We start from the raw sequence: 17,830 nt of genomic DNA on the forward strand, positions 1-17,830 counted from the left end.
CTGTTAAGAGAATAAAGAAACACTACCTACCATAACAATGTTCACAACAGTGGTTAAAAAGAAAAAAAAGAAGCAATGGAATAAATAAATGAACTTACTAATATAAGTGTCAAGATATTTTATAGGCAGTTAAACTATCATTAAAACATAAGGCTGACCTAGATAATTCCATATATATGAAACTTTAAAAACAAAACAAATCTTCAGGGGAGAAAATTAGAACAGGTTATCTCTAGAGAGGAGAAGAGTTAATTAGCAAAAATCTGAGGTGATGGCAATGTTTTAAATATTCATAGAAACAGTTACATAGCTGTATTTGTCGAAACTCAACAAATATATACTTAAGATTTATTCCCTTCACTGCTTAAATTTTACTACATCAAAAGGAAAGAAAATGGAAACAGCTATTGAACTCTAGTTAATGATGCTGCAGTATTCAGGAACCAGTGGAATGACACTTGCAATTTTGAAATGTACCCAAAAAAGGTGGGTTAACTGATGGATAAAAACATGATAAAGCAATTGCAGAAAATGTTAATGACAGAATCTAGATAGTGAGTATATGGGTATTTACTGAGCAATTTTTCTACTTTATGTTGAAACTTTTCACAATAAAATATTGAAAAAAAAATTAAAAAGACAAAACCAATCTATCAGGTTGGAAGTTAGGGAAATAGTTAACATTAGGGGGAATTGGAGGTAGAGATTCCCATGGGAGGTAGTAAAGACTTCTGGGATGCTGGTAATGTTCTTTTTCTTGATCATGGTACACTAATGTTTTGTGTACTTTGTGTATACTACATTTCCATTAAAAAATGAAAAAGAATAAATGAAGGCATATTCAGACAAAAACTGAAAAAAATTCTAAGACTTCACTAAAAGAAATTTGAAAGGAAGGAAAAAAAATGACTAAACAGAAGGTCTGAAACTTAAAAAGTGAACAGAAATATTGGTAATATGATTAGATTAAAATAATGTCCATGTTAAAGACAAGGAAAAGGAGGTACAGATAATGAGGGGTCAATGTCAAATCTAGTAAACAGCAGAAATGAAATCTGAAACCGCAGTATCTTTTTATCCCCTCAAAAGACAGCACTTGACCAGAAGAAACATACCTGAGAGACATTTCTCCCATGGTTACATATGATTACATTTACTTAGCACACTGTGCAGAGTTAATATGTAATGCCCATAGGATTCAAGGAGATATTTCTTATAAGGTCCTCAATACAGGTAAACAGCTTTAATCCAAACTCCATTACTGTAGAGGACAAAGCAATGTAATTAGTGTATGCAGCTTTTCTTTCTTCCCTCCCTCCCTTCCTTCCTTCCAAGGGATACTGAGAATAGAAACCAGGCATCCTCTATCACTAAGTTACATCTCCAGACTTTATTTTTTTATTTTTGAGATACAGTCACAAAATTGCCCAGGCTGGCCTTAAACTTCAGATCCTCCTTCCTCAGCTTTATAAAAGTCACTGGGATCATACCATCTAGTTGTAGATTTTCTAACATGAACTCACCTAAAATTACATACCAAATACTTTATGGACATTTTTCTGGTACTAGAACTCCTATAACCAGAGGAGATTCTGATTTTCAAAGTTTCAAAGAACTATATAGCTCCATCTTTCAGACAGCTATTTAAACTCACACATTTTTTTTCAATAAACATATCATGGTTATCATTTCACGGCAATACTTTTACACTTAATTCTGTTTTTGTTTAATGTCTGCAAGAAATTCCACTACATAAAGATATCATCACTTCTTTAACTCACTCCACACTGAAAGATACTTTAGATTATTGCCAGTTTTTACACTATTAAAAAAAAAAGCCTCAGTAGACACATGTCTATTTCTGTGAAATTTTACTAATACTTTTGGAGGCTAAATCTTTTGGTATTTATAACATTTTAAGACTTATAACATTTTGAGATATATTACAAAACTATCTTCTAAAAAGACTACCAACTTATGCCTTAAGAAAAGCAGAGAAAGAAAAGGGCCTGGTTTACCCACACCTTCACTATAGCAGCTATCATAAATTTATCAGCCACATACAGTCAGTCCTCCCTGAGAAATTCACATCTACAAGTTCAACCAACCTTCGATTAAAAATATCAACAACAAAACCCCCAGCAATTGTCTATACTTAATATGTAGAGATTTTTTTGTTATTATTCCAATAAATAATACAAGTAACAACTATTTATGTAGCATTTAAATTACATAAGGTATTATAAGTGATCTCAAGATGACTTAAAGTAGATCAAAGAAGTTTATATGGAAATACTATGCCATTTTATATATGGGTCTTGAGGATCCAGATATTTAGGTATTGATGGTCCTGGAACCAATATCACATGGATACTAAGGGAGACTTGTATTGTGTATTATGTGTGTGTGAGAGAGAGAGAGAGAGAGAGAAAGAAAGAAATGAGCATATAAATCTCATTTATTCAAATTTTTAAAGTCATTCAGTAAAATTTTTTTGTTTTTGTTTTTGTGGTGCTGGGGATTGGAACCCAGGGCCTTGTGCTTGCAAGGCAAGCACTCTGCCAGGTGAGCTATATCCCCAGCCTAGTAAAGTTTTCTTTACATAGGTCTTCAATATTTTTTCAACAGTTTTTGATTAACACTAAGTCAAAGTGTACATGAAGTTACAAATGCTACAAAGAGAAAAGACAAAGGATTCATACTGAAGGAAGTAATTTTCTAAAGAAGTAGTTTGAGATAAGCTCCAAAATTAGGTATGGAAGCCTTCTATTGAACTCGTTTTCTTATCAAACTCCTACATTTTTAACGGAAATTGTCAATCCTAAATCCTCCTTTGGCTCAATTTCTTTTTTGCTTTTCCTTCTTCAGTATTCAAGACTGAACCCACAGGCACTCTAACACTGAGCTATATCCCCAGTCCTCTTTTTGGAGACAGGGTTTCACTAAGTTGCAGAGGCTGGCCTCAAACTTTTGATCCTCCTGCCTCAGTCTCCTGAGTAGCTGGGATTACAAGTGTGTGCTTCCATGCTCAGCTTCAACTTATTTTTAATCTTTTTTTAAAACGTATTTTTTAGTTGTAGATAGACACAATATCTTTATTTATTTTACGTGGTGCTAAGGATCAAACCCAGTGTCTCACACGTGCAAGGTCTTGCAACAAAATGAAACTAAACCCCTCTGTCTTACCCTGCACAAAACTCAACTCAAAATGGATCAAGGACCTAGGAATTAGACCAGAGACCCTGCACCTAACAGAAGAAAAAGTAGGTCCAAATCTTCATCATGTCAGCTTAGGACTACTTCCTTAACATGACTCCCAAAGCACAAGAAATAAAAAGAAGAATCAATAATTGGGACAGATTCAAACTAAAAAGCTTTTTCTCAGCAAAGGAAACAATCAACAATGTGAAGAGAGAGCCTACAGAGTGGGAGAAAATCTTTACCACATCCACTTCAGATAGAGCACTAATCTTTAGAACCTATAAAGAACTCAAAAAAATTCACACCAAGAATACAAATAACTCAATCAATAAATGGGCTAAGGAAATGAGCAGACACTTCACGGAAGATGATCTACAAGCAATCAAAAGATATATGAAAAAATCTTTAACATCTCGAGTAATAAGAAAAATGCACATCAAAACTACCCTAAGATTTCATCTCACCCCAATTACAATGTCTGTTACCAAGAACACAAACAACAATAGGTGTGGTGAGGATGTGGGGGAAAAGGTACACTCATACATTGCTGGTGGGGTTGCAAATTGGTGCAGCCACTCTGGAAAGCAGTATGGAGATTCTGCTTAGAAAACTTGGAATGGAACCACCATTTGACCCAGCTATCCCACTCCTTGGCCTATACCCAAAGGACTTAAAATCGGCATACTACAGTGACACAGCTACATCAATGTTTATAGCAGCTCAATTCACAATAGCTAGATTGTGGAACCAACCTAGATGCCCTTCAATAGATGAATGGATAAAGAAACTGTGGTATATATACACAATGGAGTATTATTCAGCCAAAAAGAAGAATAAAATTATGGCATTTTCAGGTAAATGGATGGAGCTGGAGAACATCATGCTAAGTGAGATAAGCCAATCCCCCAAAACCAAAGGCCGAATGATTTCTCTGATAAGTGGATGATGGTACCTAATGGGGGGTGGGCGTGAGGCAAGAACGGAGGAAGGATGGATTATATAGAGGAAAATGAGGGGTGGGGGGTAGGAAAGATAATAGAATGAGACAAACATCATTGCCCTATGTACATGTATGATTACACAAATGTTGCGACTCTGCTTTGTGTAAAAAGAGAAAAAATAATTGTACCCCATTTGTATACAATGAATCAAAATAAAAAAGAAACTATAAAGAGAAGGAAATATCAGTGGTCATATCTTGCAGAGTGTAATTATCGGTGCTATTTTTCCTTTAAGCCTTCTTGTGATGCACATGTATTATTTTTATAGTAGCTACTATATACTGATTCCTTCCTACATACAAGTTATTCTCCAGATCCATTAATATACTAAAAGGCCACAACCTATAAGGCTCCATTTTCTAGATGAGAAATAAGCTAAAACTGACCCTAAAGCATATTTCGCACTATGGTGCAAATATCCTCACAAGAAAATACTAAAAATATGTAAGGCCAATTCCAAATCTTTGAAAATTTATGAGCAAACAGCTGAAGCAAGAACAGTTTGGGTTTACCATTTCAGAGAACTGGGGTGTTCCAAAATATAAATTTGATTACTAAACTCAGGAAATATACTGAGAGGAATATTCTTGGAAAAACCTTCTACACATATTCACATGTATGTACAGACATGAAAATGTTATACTTGGACTCATATGCTTTTTAGTACTGAGAACTAATCTTGGATGACAATCATTCTGAATGGTTTCCTTCATAAAACAGAACACATTTATATTTAAATTTCAAACAGACTATGTTGATTTTTAAATATATTAGTTTCAAAATGTACAAAGGAATCATCTCATACTTGATAAGTCCAAGGAATTACTTTACTTTTGGAAGACAACCAGGAAAAAGGAATATCACTCTTACAAATATTTGTCTTGAAACATACAATAAATGGATAACATCATTTTCTAATTATATATTATCTTTTGAAGAAAGTTTTATTAGACTATTTCTGATGGCCCCTTTTATTCATTTTGTGGCATAGTAAACTGGAAAGAACCTTAGGAGTTCAATTTCCTACACTGTAAAGATGAAGGTCAGAGGGTACAGAGGCACGTACTGACAGTCTCTAGAGAAGCTGAGATGGGAGGAGCACTTGAGCCTAGGAATTCCAAACCAGTATGGGCATACAGACCAGTACGGGTATAGTGAGAACCTATCTCAAAACAAAACTTGAAACACACACAAATAAAAATAAAAATAAAATGAGGCTCAGAGAAAAAAAGTGATTTGTTTAAGACCCCACAATTAGTATGAGGCTCAAAAGGAGAGGTTTTTTTTTTTTTAATATCCAGAACCTTCACTTATGAGAGGTATTATCCAATAATTTAGTTGGTTACAGTTCAAGCTTCCCTTGGTATACATAAGGAATTGGTTCTAAGATCTTTCTCAGATACCAAAATCTGTGGATGTTTATACAAAATGGCACAGTATTTCCATAGAACATATGCACATCCTTCCATCTACTTTAAATCACCTTTAGGTTACTATATTGTAATACTTATGCACTGCAAATGCTATGTGAATAATTGTTACACTTACTGGTCAGGGAATAATGACAAGGGAAAAAAATGTCTATACATGTTCAGTACAGATGCAGGGTCCCCCACCCACACCTCAGTATTTCTTTTTTATTTTTATTTTTTTTGCAGTGCTGGGGATTGAACCCAGGGACTTATGCTTGCAACACAAGCACTCTATCGACTAAGCTATCTCCCCAGCCCCCACCTCAGTATTTCTGACCTGCAGTAGGTTGAATATGAAGATGTGGACTGGATTGACTACTTTGGAATCCTATTCTCTGTACTCTTGGGGCCTTTTCCACCCAAAACTTTCAGAGAGCAGCAAAGTAATTCCTGTGGTATTATCTATAAGGAAAGCTAGGTTGCTTTGAATAAAACAGTACAGCACTCCTGCTTTGATTTATCACTTTGTACCTGAAGCCTCTGAATTACTCTGATGGTATCTTAGGTTCTCAAAGAAAGAGTTTATTTCTAATGTATGAAAGTGTTTTAGGGCACTGCTACTCAAATGATCAGCATCCATGGTGACCCTAACAGAAATACACAATATGGAACTCCAAGCCAGGCCTACTGAAATTAAATCTCAAGCATATTTAACAAGATACTTGTGGGGGTGACTTTATACATCAACATCTGAGAAACTTTTCAGAGGATAAAGAAAATATACACAACACATGCCTAATTTTTTTAGTCACATGAAAGCAATTATCATAGTTATCTTGTCATCCAAAAACAGTTTACATATTACACTTAAGCAGCAAGACTCAACAGTAAACCAAACCTTAAAAATACTCCTGATGAAATCAATGCTGATATACTAAGAGTTAGAAACATACCTCTTATCAAAAAATGTTGAATTCTCTTTCCGCTTGGTGAATCCATTGGGTAGAAGTTTTAAGTTAATACCTTGCCTTCGAGCACGATTTTTCATAAAGTACATCTAACAATCAAAACCAAATAGATAAAATTAATTTTAAAATGCTGTACATTTTATAAGTAACAATATTTTCAATAGTTTAGCTTTATTGACAAATTATCATGTTTTCCAAACAGCTATTAAGCAGAATCTCAATCTTTACAAAAACACTATGAGATAGGTACTATTACCACCCTCATTTTAGCATTAAGAATTAATGAGATTCCAACCTCATGCAACTATCTCAAAGAAGCAGAACCTATATTTAAATGCAAATCTGTTTAACTTAAGAGCCTTTTAACTATATGTTCTATAAGTCAAAGGAAGAATTTCGCCAAGATTTTTATTGTTTTTGCAATGCTGTAGTACCCAGGGCCTCATGCGTAGGCAGGCAAGTGCTCTACCACTAAACTACATCCCCAGACCTAGAGCTTTTTCTTTTACTGATGGTTTCACATCATAATTAGTTGATTACACCTGATTTTATTACTAGACAGGTAGCCCACTCAAAGGAGAAATCAAGGCCCTGTCCAGTATAAGGTCTAATTAAAGTAGTCACTGTTGCAGGCAGTCTAAAATGGCATACGAAAACATCTGGCTCTAACATGTGTTACTCCATGGATCACCTGGGTTGGTTAAGTGGAACTAGGCAACTTCAGAGAATTGTAAAGGCAGTAACATTATCACGTCTCTATTAAGTTAAAAAAGACAAAAGATCATTCAAAGAAAGGGTAAAATATGAATTTTTTGGCTAAGTGAATGGGGATTTAGAATTTACAATGTAAAGTTAAATAATCAAGTCATAAGCCAAGGGAAAGAGGGAGAGGAAGAGTCAGCTATCACTGGCAAAGCAAGAAAATTACTTAAGAAATTATGTATAAATTTATAAATTAGGGAACCTTGACTTTAATAATGAGATTTTATAAAGACAAACTTTCCCATTGAAAACATCTAAGAATGCCAGATAATAGGGGAAATACATAAGTGTAAATAAATACATTTTAAAAACACCTTAAAAGCATTTAAGAACTAACAAAAACCAGGAAATAGAGTAATATATAATGAAAAGTGAAAATTCAGTGAGTTAAGAAAAGCAATAAAGACATTTCAGTAAATCTGATATTATTTCCTTTGGTAATTCTAGCAAATATAGGTTTCTCTTTTCAATTCCTTCTCAGCAAGAGGGTCATAATCAAGATCCAATAATCTACTAGGAATCTCTTCTCAATTAAGCTGAATGTCAATAATATAGCCCTAGTATGTAGGTAAACAAGAAACAAATCTATCCCCAGACCATGCTAAGAGACTTGCATTATTTGACTGGAACAGGGGAAGGTCTAAGATGATGACAGAAGGAATAAACACAAATGAAAAACATGAAGATAACACTGGATAATAGAGTAACTATTATATGAGGATTTTTTAAAAAGTCAATTTAGATCCTGAAAACAATAAAACAATTCAATACAGGGCTAAATGGTTCCCTGACCCAAATCCAGCCTGCTGCCAATTTTCATAAATAAAGTTTATTAGAATATAGCCCAGCCCATTTGTTTATATGCTGTTTATGTCCTCTATTTTGCTGCAGGAACAAGTGCTTCAGGACCAAGAATGAAGTAGTTCTTTAGTCACTGGAATGGTGAAAAGGAAGATGAGGGAAAGGGCTTTTTGCTAGTATCTCCATTCTGGAAGAATCTATGGCTCTAGATTATAATCATAGATCTATACATGCATTTTTGGTAAAGAACTTGTGCTTATTGTGCACAAAGTTACTTTATTTCATATCATTTAAGTTTTCTAGGTGTCCTGAGGTGACAGTGTATCATAAAAAGTAGATCTAATGAATTAGCCAACTTGTAAATATCTTTTTGGTACAATTGATAGGATAGATGCATCATGACATGAAATTGTTTTATCTCTGGGCAGTGAATATTATGACTTGTTTATTAGGCTAGCAGCAGAGAGGTAGAAGGAAGCACATGGTAAAGATGGGAGCAAGTGCTCATGGGTTTACATTCTGATGTGAGCCACTGATATGTGTTCTGGCTGTACTACAGGAATGTTTTAATTCACTGGGAACATGCTTTCTTGGTAATATTTTAGTAGTAGAACTGATAATGAACCCACTTAGAAACATTATGGTTGGTGTATTCTGTTGCTTTATGTCTCATTTTAAATTTTAAGGGAATGCATTAATTTAGTTGTAACTCTGCTGATAAGTCTATTTAGAGGCCTGTTACCATTTCTGTGTTTAGTGAAATTTTTGTCCCCAGGAAAGGCAGGATTATAATTTTTTTCTGATAGACTGAGCTGCTATGGTGTATTCTGGGTTATCAAAAATACTCATGTAGCTTCGGGATTTTGAATTGGTGAATATTCATGATGTGCAGAAAAGCACGATACATACTATGATCTCAATCACATAAAACGCGATGTTGCATATGAATATGCAGGTTCTAGAAGGACATGTCCAACTAAGCTGCTTGTGACTAGATGACTTTATTTTTTGCTTGTGTTTTCCTATTTCCTGTAATGCGCATATTAACTTTTAAAAAATAAAAGCTATTTAAAAAAAAGAATGAAGTAGTTTTGACAGAAATCACATGGCCTAAAAAGACAAAAAAAAAAAAATCTATCTGACCTTTTACAAAAAGTGTGCCAACTCCTGTTCTGAAGTCCTTGCAAAGGCTAGGTACAGGGTTATGATACTAATTAACTTTAGACACTGTTAAGTCAAGTATGCATACTATGATGTCTACTAGCCTGACCAATGATAGGACACAAAATGGACTTATAAATTCTAAACTGATAAGGAGAAAAATTTTTCAAGGGGAAAAACCTATTCAATTCCTCCTGTCTACTTTAAATCTTTACTAGGTTATTTATAATTACCTAATACAAAGTAAATAATTGTTAAGAGATAATCTTTAAGGAATAATGACAGGAAAAAATCTCTACTTCTTCAGTACAGATGTAATTTTTTTTAAAAAGTACTTTCAATCTGTAGTAGGTTGAATCTATGGATTTGGAACCCACAGATATGAAGGACCAACTATACAGAATACTATATCTAACAACTACAGAGTACTTAGTTCTTTTCTCCAAGCAACCACAGAGCATAATAAAGCCTGACCACATGCTGGGTCACTGGGTGCACTATAATTATACATAATAGTGGGGTTCATTATGCCATATTTGTACATACACATAACACAGAGGTCTTAGCATATTTTAAAAGAATGAACTTAGGGGCTGGAAGTGTAGTTCAGTGCTTCAGCACATACTTGGACATACTTAGCAAGCATGAGACCCTGGGTTAAATTTCCAATAACAACACCAACAAAAGAATGAACTCAGAATATGTTCTCTAACCACAATGCAATTAAGCTAAAAGTAATACAATGTCTACAAAATTGCTAAAAGTTCAGAAATTAAGAAACTCCTATACACTTTAACCATCAATCAAATTAATAAAAGATTAAAAATGTGTGAGATACTTAAAGGGAACTTTATATATCTTTATAGATAGATTTTGGGGGGCAGTACTGAGGATTGAACCCAGGGGTACTCTACCACTGAGAAACGTTTCTAGCCCTTTTTTATTTTTTTCAACTTAAGATAGGATCTCCCTAAGTTGCCAAGGCTAGCCTTGAACTTGAGATCCTCTTGCCTTAGCCTCTTGAGTTGCTGGGATTACAGGTATGTGCCACTGTGCCAGACATGGCAATTTATATTCTTGAACGTATATATTAAGAAAGAGTAAAGATTAAAAAGCAATAAGCCAACTGTCTAATTCAGGAATTAGAAAAAGAACATCAAAATAAACTAAAAGAAAACAATATAAAATAAGTGGAAAGACATTAATAAAACAAAGAAACAATATCAACTTATCTAGAAAAATATAAGGCACAACCAGCACACGTAAAGGAGATTATGAAGAACTTGATGCCAATAAATTCGAAAATTTAGATCAAGGGACATTTAAAAAATATACACTGATAGTGACTCAAGACATACAGAACCTGAACATTCCCATAAATAGGAAAGAATATATCTCAGTGGTCCAAACTCCATATTGCTTCACTGATAATTTTTATCAAATTCCCAGGGAAGAAATAATCCAATATCAGTCAATGAATCTAAGAACAAAATAAGAACAATCCAAGCTAACTTTATAAAACTAAAATCATACTGATTCAGAAACACGAGAATATCAAAAAGGATATTCATAAACAGAAATACAAAATAAATGGATGGAATATATACATATATAATACAACTATGTATTCACATTATATATGTACATAATATCTATATAATACATATATATAACATAATGCAAAGTTTAAAAAGCATGATAATAATACACCATGCAAGGTTAGCTTAAATAAGAGAAATGAATCAAGATTATACACATTCTTATTATTAGAGTAGATGAAACAATGAAAAGGAAATAATCAAACATAGAAAAAGCATTACTGATGATAAAACTTAACTGCTATCTAGGAATGGAACTTCCTTAATCTAATAAACTATATCTACAAAAACTATAAAGGCAAATACCATACTTAGTAGTGACATCTGGAAGTTTTCCCTCTAAGAGCAGAAGTAACAAGATATACAGAAGAGTTAACATGGTCCACCTGAAAATGATGAATAACTCACTATAATGACAAAAATTTTTCCCTAAAATGATAAGCTGATTACTGTGCTTAAACTATATAAACAATTTGGCTTATGATAAATTTGGTATGGGCACTTGACATTTGGAATACTGCTATCTAATTTGCCTTTCTGGTAGAAAATATTTAACAAGTGTTACCATAACTCCTTTTTAGAAGAATTAACCATATATGTGTGATTCCTATGGGAAAGAACTCTTGGAAACTTATGCCTGGTTTCCTCCAGATTTTGTCTCATACACTTTTTCCCTTTCCTGATTGTGCTCTTTATCATTCACCATAATACACTTTAGTACAACTATATGCTGACTCCTATAAAACTTTCTCACAAATCATCAAACCTGAGATGGTCTTAGACGACTTTCAACATAGATATCTCTGATCATCACTACTATTTGATGTTGAATTGGAAGTCTTAAGATATTTCAATAAGGCAAGAAAGAGATTTTTAAAATACAGATTAGAAAGAAAAAAACTGTGATGAATTGTTTATAGAGAAAATTTCAGAGACAACAAAAAATTAAAAATGCTGTTTAAAATAGCATTAAAAGGGTTGAGGATGAAGCTCTACAATAGTGTTTGCCTAGCATGCATGTGGCCGTAGGTTCAATTCCCAGCACTGCAAATAAATATGTAATAAAATAACCAGCAATAAGTTTATCAAAAAACGTATTAGCTTTCTACTGAGAAAATTATCTATATATAGGTATATTAAAGAAGACTCAACTAAATGCAGATACAACAAAAGTGAAGAAGTTAAATCTCCCAAACTTATCTATGAAATAAATACTACCCAAATTCAAAATTCTCAAGAATGGAAGACAGGGCTGTGGAATTAACAGGCTGATATTTAATACTGGTATAGAATTGTAATAATTAACAATAAATTATTTAGATTTCAAAATAACTAGAAGAAAATTTTGAATGGCCCGAACATAAAGGAATGATAAATGTTTGAGACAATAGATACAATAATTACTTTAACACATAAAAATGAAAAATTATTGTGTATCAATTTAAAAATTACTTTGTGTTTTTTCAAAAACACATTGCAATAATTGAGAGTTTATAATATTTATGCAGGATAGACAAACGGGATGGACTAGATAGACTAGAAAAATTACCCTAGCATACATGGATGCCCGACACATGACAAGGTGGTCCTGTAGAGCAGTAAAGACAGGATGAAATTTCTAATAAATGGAGTGAGGCAAAGTGGATTACCCATACATAAAGTTGAACAGGACTTCACTTTACATGATGCTAAAAATCAATTCCAGGTAGTTTAAAGACAAAAATGTGAAATGCAATATGATAAAGCTTTTGGAAAATAATCATGGGATAATATATTCATAACTTAAAGGTAGGAAAGGATTTCTTTATAGAACATATAAAAATACAAACTATAAAGGAAACAAGGTAAATTTGACTACATTAAAACACTATAGCTCAGCACAGTGGCAAAAGCCCATAATCCCAGCTACTTGGGAGGTTGAGGCAGGAACGGCTCAAGTTCAAAGCTGGCCTGGACAACTTGGCCAGGTTCTGTCTCAAAATAAAAAATAAAACTAGGCACAGTGGCTCATGCCTGTAATACCAGTTATTGAGGAGGCTGTGAAGAGATGGAGATGGAGATGTAGCTCAATGGCAGAGCTCCCTGGGTTCGATCCACAGTATGATACACACACAAAAAAGGTCACTATCAAGCGAAAGGACAAGTCATAAAATAAGTGGTATTTATAACAATCAATTATTGATTAGCATTTAAGAAATACAAAGAATTCTTATAAACCAGTAAGAAAAAGAGCAGAACAATGGAAAGATGAACAAGACTTGAACAGTCTTCACCACAAAAAAGTTCACCACACAAGAGGAAATCCAAATGTTCAAAAAAAAGGACATTTCAACAGAAATCAGCGAATTACAAACGTAAAAACACAATAAAATCACACAGTCAACATATTAGAAGTCTGACCGAAACAAGTAAGTATTTAGAGACAAGGTGACAACAGGTATGCTTACACACAACTGGTGGGAGTAAAAACTGGTATAACTACTTTAGAAAAAATTCCAATATCTAATCAAACTGAAGATATGAATACCTCACAGCAAACCAATTCCACTCTCAAGTAGAAACTCTACAAAAACGTGCATACACAAAGCACAACAAAGTGTGAAGAGTAGAACTATTTCTAGCACACAATACATAAACAAAAATACTAACAGCAGCATTGTTTTATAGCTTTTTTTTTTTTTTTTTTTTTGTTATTACAGAATACCCGAAGTCCATGAACAACAGAATGGATAAACTATGGTACTGTACCAAGATAGAAACTATGCAGATAAGAGAACAGATCATGGTAAGGCACTAGAAGGTGGCAGGGAATGTCTGTGAAGCTGGTAATGTTCTAATCCTAGATCTGGGTAGTAATTACACAGGTATTCACTATATAATTAACCATTATACTATATTTTCATTTACTATATTTTACATTTTTGCTGTATTTTATAATAAAAAGTAAAAGTATTTTACTTTTACTTAAGTAGAATTTTAATTATGCTTAATTAACCTTAAGGAAAAATGAGTTGATGCATGTTAATTTTATTTCTGACATGTGAGATGTTATATGTGTACACATAATACCTATAAAATAAGGTGTTTAAAAGGGTATTTAAATTTTGCAACTTCAGTATTAAAATGGTCTCTGAAAAATGAACATTAATCTGTGATTTGGTCAAAATATTTAAAAAATTATAAGATACCAGTTGCAAAATATTTCAAATATGAAAGCTTTAGTTTTGTATAGTGCTTAAGGAATGAAAATTAAGTGTGTTCAAACAGCAAATCCTCTTGGCTCTTCCATCAAAACTAGAATCTAATCACCTTCTAATTAATTCTAACAGTATGACCCAAGTCACCATCATCTCTCATGTGGATATCACTAGCCTTGTAAATGGTCTCCCTACTTTCAGTCTTCCACTTTTAACCCTAAACTGCACACAGCAGTACAAGTGATCTTTCAAATAGCAAACATGCTCAAAATCCTTCTGTGGTTTCTATTTTTCACTTAGAATACATGTGGGAACCTTTACCCTTTTCTCTAATCTCATGTTCAAAATTCTCTTTTTCACTGTGATTTAGTCACTCTGTCACTCTTAATTTCCAAACACATCAATCTTGACCTAACTCAGGTCTATACTTTTGCTTTTGTCTCCACCTGGATAGACAAAATCTATCCAAAGTTTCATATGCTAGTCTCTTTCCTATCATTCAGACTGCTGCTTAAGCTTCTCAGAGAAGCTTCTGCTGACCACTGTAATAAGAACAGTACCCTGACAACATGCACTCAGTAAACACCATTTTCATTCTTTTTGATCTCCTGAGTTTTATTTTCTACAAGCTCTTAGCTCTATCTGAAATTTATATCTGTTCTCTACACATCTCTTGTCTTTCCCATTCATCTTTTATCTTTCCTACTACATGACAAGCTCCATGAAGGTTAGGACTTTGTTTTCATCACTGTTATATCCCTAGTAACTAGAAGAGTCCCAGATCATGGTAGCTGCTTAATATATTTGTTAAGTGGAAAAATGAATCTAAGTGATCAGAAGGAATTCTAACTATAAGAACTTAGAAGAAATACTTACATGTTTATTACTTATTGGTCTTTTCAAGAAAACATCTCTAGAAATATGGTCTGCTGTTCTTGCCACATCTTCTAAGAATCGGTAATCTAAAAATTTCAGGACAGACAAATAAACAAGTGACACACACTAATATCCAGGAACTACTAATCTGCTATGCATAAGATGGCTTACCACTTAGGAGATTCATTTCAGTAAACTGTTGTATTGAAATATAAGCAGTTTTATCTCGAACTCCATTACATGTCAGTTCTGCTTTGTGTTTCTTCACACAGGGCAAACTGAAGAAACAAAGAAACAAAAACATATTTTGGAGAAGGGTACAGATACAGGTAATAAGATAATAAGTTATATACACACACACATACACACACACACACACACACACACACACACACACACACACATACCTGCAGGAATATCGCATACAACGTGGACATCTGTACTTTGCTTCTTCTGTACCACAAGTTTCACACCTACAAAAGGCCACACATAACACTATCATATATTAATTCCACTTATCTATTTATAAACTTGGCTGATTCAATGACTTGTCACAATTTAGACAGGTAGTAATAGTGAATAAAGTATGTGCAAGCAATTTTGATAAAATGCTTCAAAGCTGTCAAACACTGAAATTTCTCTATGAAACCATCTCCAAATGACTACATTTACAATGTCATCAGTGCTAAGAAAACATATTAAAAATTTTAAAAGTCAGACTTTTTCTCTGTACTTTAATCAGAAAATGAGATCATTCACTGTTATTTGTGACTTGTATTCTGGGAAATCTGGTAACAACTTTGTAATTGTATGTAGAAGTCTATTTATGAGCCATGTTTTGATATTTTAAAAGTATACACACCAGAAAAAAAAAAATTGTATAAAAGCCAGTCATATTTAAAGAGAGTATTAGTAATGTCTTTTTCTCTCAGCTCCATACCTAACCTAGAATGAGCATCAAAGTAATCTAGAAATACTATTACCCATCATCTGTCCTCAACTGCTCTTCCAGGATCTTGGAACACTGACAACCAAATTACTGCTACTTCTATATGGTTCACCATGTTCTAAACAGTAATAGTCCCAAGAATATGACCGCAACTTGATTTTGTATGTTGTCACACTAAAAACAAAAGGAAAATTCAAAATACCCATACAGAAGTTTGTAATTTAAAGTCAAGAGCATTTTTGTTAAATTTTAACTCAATCCACTTTGTCAAAGTTGGTTTTATAAGACTTTCCTTCATCTACATCTTCTTTCAAAAGACTACTGAGTCAAAAGCATATTAAAGTTAGTCAGATCTGGTTCCAAAGATTCCAGTTCCCAGAATTTTCACTTCCTCACTTGACCAGTACCTACAGATCATTACCACTTCACATATTTTCACAGAATTTGTTATCTCACAACACCCCTCCCTTCTCCAAACCTTTCTGCACAACATCACTCTGACTTCAGGGACCCAAATTTGTGCCTATATTTCACATTTCACCTTCTGTTAGTGTAGGTCCCATCACTAAACAGAGGATTCCACACTTAATTCCCCCAGTGGAATTTCTCCCTGCCCTACCTTGACATGGCCAGTTTCCTCTTGCAGCCCAGTGGGGCATTTATCTCAGGCTCTTCTTTCATCTTTGTGTCTTCCATCATTTCTTTCTTCATAAAATCTTTCTCTTCTTTTACACAGGCTCCATTCATCATCTCCTCTTTTATTTCCTGATCGACAAACGTCTCCTGTTTTATCTCCAAGTTATCCTCTTTCTCGTCCTTCACTTCTGGCCAGTTCATTACTTCTTCCTTCACCTTCACTTTCTCTTCCTTTACCCCGAGTTTATCCACCTTCTCTTCTTTTACCACCAAACTACTATCCACTTCCTGCTTCACCTCCAATACGCCAGCTTTCTCATCCTTCACCTCAGGTGCATCCTCCACCTCCTGCTTTACCCACTGGCCATTCAACGTGCCGCCTTCTATATCCGACCAGTCCATGACTTCTTGCTTCACAAGTGTTAGGTCCATTCGCATTTCCTCTGCTCTTTGCCCACTTTCTTCTTCTGCATTCTCTGTCTTCTTCCTTCCTGTAAATCCTTTCCCCTTCTTTCCACCACGAGCCTCCTCCTTCCCTGCTAAGTCCCTGACTCCCTCCCTACCAGACTCGGGACTAAGCCGCACCCCCTCAGCTACCCTCTGGAGAACTCCTCCCGGAGTTTCCTCATCTTCAGCAGCAAACTCCATCAGCAACGCTGCCACTCTGTCCTTCGATGTAGCTGCACCACGCCAACAGTGAGAATTGCTGGGCAGAACACCGACAGCAGCACACGTGGGGAGAAAAGAAGTCGGAAGCTGAGAACGCCTGTTTGGCTCAATCGCCGGGCCCGCCGTGAAGCAAAGCTTCCGCGCCACGACACTTCACGACCTATTGAGTTCTTTACGGCCCTAACGGAGGTCCTGCCCCATCGCCTTAGAGAATCTCCGAAAGCCACGCCCGCGGTGAATCCTGTCTCACCCTTCCCTGAGGAGATTTCTCACCGCAAGGTCTTTATAAAGAGTAGGGAGAGCTGAAACTCTTCCGTCTTTTAGCGGTTAGGCCCACCCTAATCTGTATGAACTGTTAAATCTAATCTTTATCTTACTTTCTTTTTTTTTGGTACCAGAAATTGAACCTAGGGTGCTTAACCGCTGAGCCACATCCCCAGCCTCTTTTCTTTTACTTTGAAACAGGGACTTGCTAAATTGCTAAGGGCCTGGCTAAGTTACTGAGGCTAGTCTGAATTTGCACTTCTCCTGCCTCAGCTTCCCAAATTGCTGGGATTAGAAGCGTGTGCCACCATACCGGGCTAAAACTAATCTTGTTT

The 17,830-nt window shown here is 34.6% G+C and overlaps 1 protein-coding gene across 4 annotated transcripts in view; it reads right to left on the minus strand.

The window, feature by feature from the left end:
• ZNHIT6 (zinc finger HIT-type containing 6) overlaps positions 1-17,376 on the minus strand; it is a 116,381-nt gene extending 99,005 nt beyond the window's left edge. For 3 of the 4 annotated variants that reach the window (XR_013763814.1, XM_079139800.1, XM_079139799.1), the window contains exons 1-5: positions 16,546-17,375; positions 15,385-15,450; positions 15,149-15,255; positions 14,978-15,063; positions 6,568-6,671 (exon numbers count right to left, since the gene is read on the minus strand). Coding sequence is in view for 3 of the 4 variants with exons in the window: in XM_079139800.1 (XP_078995926.1) it covers positions 6,568-6,671; positions 14,978-15,063; positions 15,149-15,255; positions 15,385-15,450; positions 16,546-17,210 (1,028 nt within the window). In the remaining variant the exon portion in view is untranslated. Of the gene's footprint in view, positions 1-6,567; positions 6,672-14,977; positions 15,064-15,148; positions 15,256-15,384; positions 15,451-16,545 lie in introns of all 4 variants that reach the window. The other variant, XM_079139798.1, reaches the window with a different exon arrangement.
• Between the last annotated feature and the right edge of the window lie 454 nt (positions 17,377-17,830).

Source organism: Sciurus vulgaris, assembly GCF_902686455.1.
Source record: "Sciurus vulgaris genome assembly, chromosome: 1".
In the NCBI taxonomy this organism is placed as follows: domain Eukaryota; kingdom Metazoa; phylum Chordata; class Mammalia; order Rodentia; family Sciuridae; genus Sciurus; species Sciurus vulgaris.